The sequence below is a fragment of the Tachypleus tridentatus genome, chromosome 13 (genome assembly GCF_004210375.1).
Source record: "Tachypleus tridentatus isolate NWPU-2018 chromosome 13, ASM421037v1, whole genome shotgun sequence".
Taxonomy (NCBI): Eukaryota; Metazoa; Arthropoda; class Merostomata; order Xiphosura; family Limulidae; genus Tachypleus; species Tachypleus tridentatus.
The window spans coordinates 199,869,742-199,879,544 of NC_134837.1; the positions used below are offsets into that span (position 1 = coordinate 199,869,742).

Sequence of the window (9,803 nt, forward strand, 5' to 3'; positions counted from 1 at the left end):
GTTCATGGAACTTGGAGAGGGTAACTGGTGACGACCAACGCAGAAGTAGCCGTAAGATGACGCTAGTTAAGAAACTCGCTTAAGAACAATATTGAAAATCATTTCTTTAATTTCACAAAATGTCTGTTTATTGTGAAAAAAATTAAAACAGCTGGATAACCGACTTACAAAACGGTACACATTTTTAAACTATACAAAACTTGTTAAATAGCGCGTGCAGCAATATACAGAAGAGTGAGTTAGACACAATTAAATAGACCAATTCCTGAATTTTCGAGTTCTCAAGAAGATGAAATGGACATATTATGTCGTGCCCTGTTTATTCTTCTGGCATAATTTACACCATAAAAACATACTGGCAATAATTGTACAACGGTGCGGAAGAGGCCTTTCACTAATACCAGAATCTATCATAAGTTATGTAACATAAAATGAAATGTCTCATAAACGACTAATAGCAATACACACGTTAAAGATTCATTTTCACCAATGGTGAAGTTGAAGAGAGATTCTATGACGTATACTAAGGGAAATGTTTTGACTGAGGTTTTTGCGTTGTGTCCCCTACGGGGTGATGAATTCCAGTGTCAGAGAAAAGTCTCGACAGTAACGAAATACACCGGAAGAATTACAGCTGAAATACTATTAAATCACAGGAAAATCGGTCTGGATCGATGGAAAAGGATGCTGTTGAATCATTATCCGTTTTATTCCAACGTAATGTCGGACCTACACCCATATTCTACAAGCATATTTATTCCTACAGTATTCGTTCTGTGGCTGTATTGAACACTTTTTTAGGCGTATTTCCACGATAATCTGGAATGTATTATACAGAATATCTCCAGGCCAGTATTCTCCTATCTATATTCAACAACAATTATCTATATATTAGTTGAACGACTGTGTTCAGTACTTTCTCTTGTAACGGGTACCAATCGTATTCAGTTATTTTACCTATTTTTCATGACTATTCGCCACGTATAACCATAACACGTTCCAGTACAGAAGCTGATAATTATGATGCTTCTCCTCTCTTGCAGTTATAATTATCAGCTATTTATCACCGACAAAATGGAATTCGAAGTTGCGTAAATATTTGTTTTCAGGTCATAAGATACCTCTGAATTATTCAGGCGTAACGCTACGCTAAAATGTCTATGGTCTGGATAAAGCTGAATTAACTGGATGACGCGTTAAGCTGACTTGTCTATAAAAACTGAATTATCTGTGAGACTCGTTTAGCTGTCTCACGTGTCTATAATGTTGAATTATCTCGGTGACTCGTTTAACTGTCTTTTCTCTAAAACTGAATTATCTGGGTGACTCGTTATTTGATTTACCTGTAGAGCTGAATTATGGGGGCTGGTTACGGTTGAAACTCTTTACGCTAAATACCCCGAAGTTTTCGTAGATACTACAAGGTCAGCAACAGATAAAATTATATTCGACAGAAAGGTAGAAAATATGTAACGTTTGGAGATTGTCAGAACACCAGGAATAGATAAATAATGCATCGGGTTTTAAAGGTACATTTTAAAAACAATGGAATAAATATAGTAGAAAAAGTAATTAGTAAACAGCATAAGGCTTAGGAAACACCTTAAGAATAGTTTTTCAGAATGCGATAGACGTCTGATATTCTGTTTTCAAAAGGTTTTTCAAATTTCATTTCATTATATAGTAACAAGTAGGACGTGAGATAAACAGAAAGGGTTAAATGGACAAGTTCGACATATCGAGTACATCTCAACAAGCAACTTCTGCTAGAAATTTATTTCGTTTGTTACTTTAATTATAAGAAGACAATTTCACTTTAATACGTTTAAATATTGCATCACTTATATACATATTTTCACCCATTTTCTAATAACCTAGGCCTGAAACAAGAAAGTTTAAAAAACATTATCGGGCACGTGAGGGACATGTGCTGATTGGTATATCCGAATTATGCGCATGCTCGTTTTATTCCGGATTAGAAGCCACGCATCTTTGGCTTGTTCATCGAGTAGGACATAATTCAGTAAATACAAATTTAGATCAAGAGTCGTTTAAAGGTCCCCAGTTTGTGACCTACGAAGAACAAATTTCCAAAAAAAACCAAAAAACCAGAGAGGGGAGATGTATTACGGAAGTTCAAAAAACATTTATTTATGTTTGATTTAATAATTCAGGAAGGGAGAATATTAAGGATAAAGTTCCCAGAAGATGACGTCACGTTGTCCGGGTGACGATGTGTTGAACCGAGCTTCATGGATATTCCTGAATTGACTGGGAAATGCTCTATTAAGGAAAGAGTTTCCAAGAGATGACGTCATGTTGTCCGGTTGATGATGTATTTCCGAATTAAGGAAGGGGGAATTAAGGGAAGAATTTTCTGAAGATGACGTCACGTTGTCCAGATGACGAAGTATTTTGCTATGTTTCCTGAATATTTCCGAAGAGAGATTTGTTGTTAAGGAAGGAGATTCCAGAAGATGACGTCACGTTGTCCGGTCGACGAGGTTTGTTCTAGCTCTGCTTAAATACTATAAGACAGTTCAACAGACAGCAGCAACTGAAACGGTGTAATCTCCTTGTTGAGCAGAGATCCTGTTTATCACAAGAATATAAAAACAAACTTATTGAGCAAGCAAGCAGGCGTTGTTTATTTTCGTTGTCATAGTAACCGTAATCTTAAAACTTCACTACCATGATAATCTCTAAGCTCATGTCGTTCGTTCGCCTCATGCCCTCAGTTGGTCTCAGTCCGAAGTTGTACATTATTTTCTACCCTTAAAGGTAAAACTTTAAACGACACACCATTAAAGTTTTTTTCAAATAAAATATTTTAGAAGTATATTTCGTGTTCAGGACAAAAGGCCCTACTAAACCAAGAAGTTAACAAGCAGGACATGTAAAGAAAGACACGTCAGCAGCTCAGCAATATCGTAATGAGATTGATTGAAGTTAGGGCCTTTTGGTAAACCTACTTAGTAAACTTGAATATAACGTTTTCTGCTGGGGAAGCAGATATTCGGTGGACGTCGACTGACTTTTCGGTTCTTCTTCCTGTTCAGAGTCTACTGATGATAAATTTCCATCTGATAATGTTTTGTTAACAGTGCGCTTCCCAGAATACTTTCGGTCTAAATTTTCAGCACTACAAGGGACGTCTATTAATATTGTTTTCTTGCGAGCCATGTTCTTCCAGTATAATCTTTCAGCACTACAAGGGACGTCTGTTAATATTGTTTTCTTGCGAGCCATGTTCTTCCAGTATAAGCTTTCAGCACTATAAGGGACGTCTGTTATTATTGTTTTCTTTTGAGCCATGTTCTTCCAGTACAAACTATCAGCACTACAAGGGACGTCTGTTAATATTGTTTTCTTTTGAGCCATGTTCTTCCAGTACAAACTATCAGCACTACAAGGGACGTCTGTTAATCTTGTTTTCTTGTGAGCCATGTTGTTCTTGCAATATAATATTTCAGAGTTACAAGGGACGTCTGTTAATATCGTTTTCTTGTGAGCCACGTCTTTTTTCCACTTTAACCTTTCAGTGCTACAAGGGACGTCTGTTAAAACCGCTTTGTGGTGGGCCACGTGTTTCTTCCAGTGTAATATTTTAGGACTACGAGGGGCGTCTGTTAATTTAGGTTTCTTGCGTGTTATTCTGGTTTCTTCAGTCACTTCTTTTAATATTTTACCATACTTCTTTGATTCTGTTGACTGTAAATAATGAGTGCGACTGTCGGTTTTGGAGAATGTATTGTAAATATGGAGGGAAGTCGGCGAATCCTTTGTCACAATAGGAACACTTTCATTTGATATTGTTCTGGACGATTTTATATTGTCTGTGTGATGCACGTGGTATTTCACAATTGGACGATAAACATTACTTAAATGGAAGTTTTGTAAGTTGAATTCTTTGTCCGCTATGGGGTTTGTTTTTCCGTAACAACGGGAGTTGTTATTTTGAAAGGGTTCCAGTACTGTTGAAATTGAAGTATCTTCTGTGTCCAGTTTGGCTGTGTTTAGAGTTGGTTCCGAAGAGCTTTTGAACACATGCGTATTAACGTGTTTCACTCGAGTGTTATATTTGCGCTGACTCTTATGGTAAACTGATGCGACCTTTGGACTGTCCATAATAAATGATCGGTCTAAAAGCCCACCAGGATTCTGACGATTAGGACACAGTGGATGAAATATCTGCAATTTACGCTTACTTGAGTAATCATAACTGGACACTTTTGACGTAAGACTACAGTGAAGTGGACATCTACAGTGAAACGCGTACACATTTTTACTGAATTGTGAACGATAAATGCCTCCTTTAGTAGAACTGGAAGGGTTGGTAGATTCCTCACTTCTCTCTGAGACTTTCTGCGGCTGTGCATGAAATGTTTCCCACAATGTTCTATTCTTTTCCACTGCTAAAATCTTATGATCGTGGGTTGGCCACAACCAGAGGGGAATTACTTTAGTTGCTGCGTCACGAGCTTCTAAGAGCAACACACAGGTGGCAACAATTATAAATCCTCCGACACCCATCACCGCCGGACCTATGTACGTCATACTGGTTAGTTTATAATCTCTGCTAAAACTTTCCAGGAAATTCGTCGAATTAGCTTCTCTGTCCATGGTGGCATGAGTAGAATAAAAACCCACAACAGCCATCCCAGATCCCAGCAATATGAGCAGGATCCCAGTAGTCAGTGCTTTACAAGCTGCCCACATGCACTGAAATGTCACCTTCCCTCGGCTGGTAGAGAAACTGCAGGCATCTGATCTTAAGCCTCTTGTGTCAATCATTGAGCCAGTTACAGAGTGTCCACGCAACTTAGAAGCTTCGTTCGAAGTTTAAAGTATGGACTTCAAGATTATCTACCAGACAGAGAACCATGCGATCGTCACCACTGGCTTCCATAAACCTAATTTCTTCTGAGTTTTGTCGATAGTTGTCATAAGAGTTACCTGGAGTGACTACGGTTCAGGCTTTGGATTGGCTCGTCCGTGGTATTCTGGAAGTGTGATTGGCAGCCAAGTTTACTCCCTCACTTGTTTGGGTAAAAATACCGTTTTTTACATTCGGTATTCAAAATATTAAAATTGGCGGTTTTTCTTAAAATGCATTTTCTATATACTCTCTCTGTTGTAAAGAATGTTTAAGTAAAAAATACTAGTTTATTTTATTATTTTCCTTCGTTCTTTTTAACTGTCACTTTTGTATTTTCTTCTTTATGTTGTTATTTAAATAATTGACACCGACAACTTCTTCATTTTATACTCGCACATATGACCACTAGATGGGGTTTCATTCTGAAAATATGGGAAATAATGGTTTGTGAAACATAATTAAAAAAAAACAACAACAAATTAATACAAGATAAAACTGTGTACATGAAATTTCCTGTTTTTTGTTGATTCTATATATATGTGCATTAAAAAACTTAATTTAAATCAAATACAATTCGCCTTTAGTAGCTCAGTTTGGAGTTTAAAAGCTTATAATGTTAAAAAGTAGAATATAATACCCGTGGTGGGCACAGCACAGATAGATCACGGTATAACAATGCGCCTAACGACAAAGAAACAAAAAGTAGATAAATTGTAGGTGAACATTAAATTTATTAATCAGCTTTTTTCGCGACGTAATCGGATTAGATTTAATAAAATAGGTTAAGAAAAAAAAATAAAAATGAGGTGGGAGGATAGTTTAAGAATCTTCCGTTTTAAAAATAATTAGTAACGGGAAAACTCTCGAGACGAAACGGTAGGATTTTAATCATTTTTGAAAGTACCAATTTCACCCGGAAAATGGAGTCGTCAAACTAGTAAAATTTGTTTTACCATCTCTCTGATTAATAATACCAGTTCCGAGTACGCAACGTGTGCATTGAATTTAGTACTAGGGGAGCTCAAACGTAAACCAGCAAATCTCGTTAAAATAGAACATTCTTCACGAAAGGAAGTAATTATCATGAAATCGTAGATAATTCTTCTGATGGGTCTTGTATTGATCCTTTAACATATGTAATACGACGGTAAGAATCGTGGTTATGCATGGGAAGAATAAATCTTTATAAAACCCAGACAGAAGTAAGTGCAATTTTTTATTCTAATGCAAAGAAAACTAATGTGTTTTTTGTTTAGTTTTCGAAGTGATTTGTTATTATTCGATAAATGAACAGCACAAAATCTGTGTAATACAGTTCACACTACTTGTCTCGATTTTGTTATAAAAATGTTTTTATTGGCAGTGACTATCTTCAGAAACCTTGTTGTCTATTAACAAGTACTGTCAACGTTTATTGTTGGCAGTAACTACCTTTAGAAACAACAGCTTGTGGTTTGCTGCGTATAAGAAAAAACAACAAAAACAAACAGTTTCCTGTTGCAGTCACTGTAATTATAATTATAATTTAGTGTATACGTTAGAGTTCTAGTTTAACGTCCAAAGTACCAGGTGGTTATAGCGCTCAACTCGTAATCGGAGGGTCGCGGGTTCATATCCCCGTCGTACCAAATTTGCGCGAAATTCAAAGTAACCCAAACCCCTATAAATTTTACAAGAACCCAGAAAAGTCAGGAATATTCTAAAACCGGGAAGACTGTTAAGACAGTTCTCATCATGCGACCATTTTACAACTAAGTAACCATAGGAAAGTTTACCCCAAAAGGTCCTAATAAGCTATAACAGAATTTAAAAATTGGGAATTTTGTGTCAATCGATAAAAAAGAGAAATGAATATTTCTTTACCTCTAGTAGCACAGAACAAACTGGTAGCTCCGTCGTGAGAAATCCAGGGTAATCGTGCAACGAGCTGTGCAGGAAAGACTTAACTTATGTGCAGCTATAAAAATACTCCTAGATAAAGCACATAACCCTAATTCACATAGATTTATATTTCTAAATTTCTTCTACATACTTCTTCTTCAAATACTTCAGAATCTAACACGTATGGATGCCTTTCTAATGGTTTGGATTATAAGGTCTCTTCTGAGCTGTTCGTTCCTTCTGCGCAGACTCGTGCGTCTCCTGGATACGATCAATGAGCAGCCAATTGTGTGAGTTATAGAGAAAAGGTTGGGGGTTTCAAACTGAAAGGATTAGACTTTGGAAAAGGATGTTTGCAGAAGAAGCTTATAATAAGTAACATTAAGACACACGTGATATCAATAGCATGTATTTACAAACACCCCCTGTTGAGTTCGTGGGGGAGTCAGTGTAAATGTCAGTCAACCAGACACCCTAACCTTGTCTGAAATTTTAAATCTGGTTGAGGCCTACATTTGTTGATATAAACAGATTACGTAAATATCTTTTACACCAAAATGGAGTCAAGAGATTATTCAAGTTCTATGATGTATTATTTTACACACTAATAGAAGAGGTTTGTTCTCACTGTCAGTGTAAATACAACATATATTGAGAGAAGACAGTTTTACGGGGGCTTTGGTCTTAGATTTACTGAATTAAATTATCTCTAGAAAAATTACAAAAGTACACACAGAACTAGATCATGGCCAAATCATCTCTAGAGAAATAGAATTGCTACAAAGGTACGATGTAAACCAAATTTTAGAAGAACTATTTAAGAACTCTGTATTTTAACAGATCTGCTGCTTTAGTAAAAGCATATTTTATTAATAAAGTTTTCGGATTGTCGTGTTGTTCACGATACTTAATTTATGCCAATGAGTGTGTTTGCTGGCTGTCGAATTACTTACATGATACTAACCATAGTAGAACTGTAGTTTTAGTTTGTTTAGTTTTAGAAATGTAGCTAATCAACTGATGAAACTATAATTGTTGTGGACTAGCGAGACACAAATTTATAAAACGTTCTACTCCTTTTATAGAATCTGAATGTATATATATCTGTTGTATATATACATTCCAAATATGTATACCGAAACAAAGATAAAATAATTACTTATTTTTAAAATTATAAAGTTAACACTGAGATATAACATGTTTCTCATAATACTGAAAACATTGTGTATTTAATTTCGGCAAAAATAGAATTATTAAAAGAGAAACCAAACCCTGGATTTGACGTATTAGATTCTGGCATGTAAACTTAGAAACATATATTTTAGTAACCATTGGAGAGAGAACTTGTCTTCGTAATTTTAATATTTTTCATATCTGCTTTAGGCATCTTCTGCTGTGTTTTTTGGTAACTTCGCTGTGATCTGTGTTTGAAAATTAGGGATGCGGCTGTGCCCAAGCACTTGCGTGTGGGTCTGACTGTACCGTGTGGACCACTGAGTCCAGGTGTGAAAACTAATCAAATGAAATTGTTAATATCTGATTTGAAAGTTGGTAAAAGTTATAGCTAGTCCACAATTACCAGTCGCACTCGAACTGTTTTTATCTCTTTACAAATAATCCGTTATAGATGCCATATAGAACCCTAAGAGATCAAAACCGGAAAATCCGCCATTAACTTAGTGCTTCTATAAGAGAGAAACGATAATTTGATTCCTTAAAGACGGAATGAGCTTAGAATGAGGTTTGAGATGGGCATTCGTAGAAATAATAAACTTCTTCATGGCAACATTTGATAATATAGATATCAGTTTAAAATAACCGTCAGGTGGCACTAATTATTGTTGCTATATAAACGAGTTAACGCATTTTATGATAATTTAGACACTAGTTAAAACAATATCCAAATATCCATAAGGTGGCGATAATTATTGTTGATATAGACACCAGTAAAATAATACACTGATATAACGAAGGATAAAATAGCTTCCCCAGTACTTATGTTAGCGTAATAAATGAATACTTTGTAAAACAACTCTGTTATTAATGTTGTCCATGATAGGTTATTGCTTAATTACGAATTATTTATATTTAGTGACCATATTTCCTGACGTCATATTATCTTAAGTGTTTTAGTAATAAAATACGATCTAGCATATTAGTATCGTCACAACCAATCGGAAAAGCAACTTTTTTTTGTGTTACTTTGACAAGCGCCACCTAGTGTTCGTACATGTTAATAATGGTTTGAATACAACAAATAATATATTTTTTTAAAATCAGTAGATATTTGTATAAGCGTTTCGTTTATGGCCTTTAATAATTAAGAATAAGCCACTGTTGAAAAGCAATCTCTGGTCGTTAAGCATAAGCAGGTTGTACACAAGTGACATAAAGTTTATATCAAAGGTATCATTGCCTTCAGATATCTTACAAAAGTTTGATTAAAATAGTGAATAAAAACATTTTAACATTTGATTATAGCCAGTGCTTTTTATACATGTGTTTAGTTCCTTGTAAACATTTACAAAACAGTTTCAGACATTCTTGTATTTTCTTGTGTTGGTGGGCGGAGCCACAGTAATAAACAAACAAAAACTAATTACCAGATGAACAGACACTAAGAGTTTCAAAGTTAGTGAGAAACGTAATTTTCTGTCACCAATATACTCACTCGACACTGCCCTCACTTTAAAAAAGAAACAAAAGCGATTTTACTAAAACTCAAACGGCCCGACATGGCCAGGTGGGTTAAGGCGTGCGACTCGTAATCCGATGGTCACGGGTTCGCATCCCGTCGCGCCAAACATGCTCGCCTTTTCAGCTATGGGGGTGTTATAATGTTACGGTTAATCCCACCATTCGTTGGTAAAAGAGTAGCTAGCCTAAGAGTTGGCGTTGGGTGGTGATGACTAGCTGCTTTCCCTAGCTGTCTTACAGTGCTGAATTAGGGACGGCTAACGCAGATAGCCCTCGTTTAGCTTTACGCGAAATTCAAAACAAACCACACCAATTTGCAAAAACTTTCTCGAGTCTGATGTATTCT

The 9,803-nt window shown here is 35.9% G+C and overlaps 1 protein-coding gene across 1 annotated transcript; it reads right to left on the reverse strand.

Annotated features, from left to right (window-relative positions):
- Positions 1-301: 301 nt before the first annotated feature.
- Positions 302-6,973, reverse strand: LOC143239058 (uncharacterized). Its single transcript, XM_076479849.1, has 2 exons — positions 6,743-6,973; positions 302-5,301 (listed from the first exon to the last, which is right to left on the reverse strand). Exon 2 carries the CDS (start codon positions 4,792-4,794, stop codon positions 2,950-2,952), a length of 1,845 nt encoding a protein of 614 aa, XP_076335964.1. The 5' UTR covers positions 4,795-5,301; positions 6,743-6,973; the 3' UTR covers positions 302-2,949.
- Positions 6,974-9,803: the final 2,830 nt, after the last annotated feature.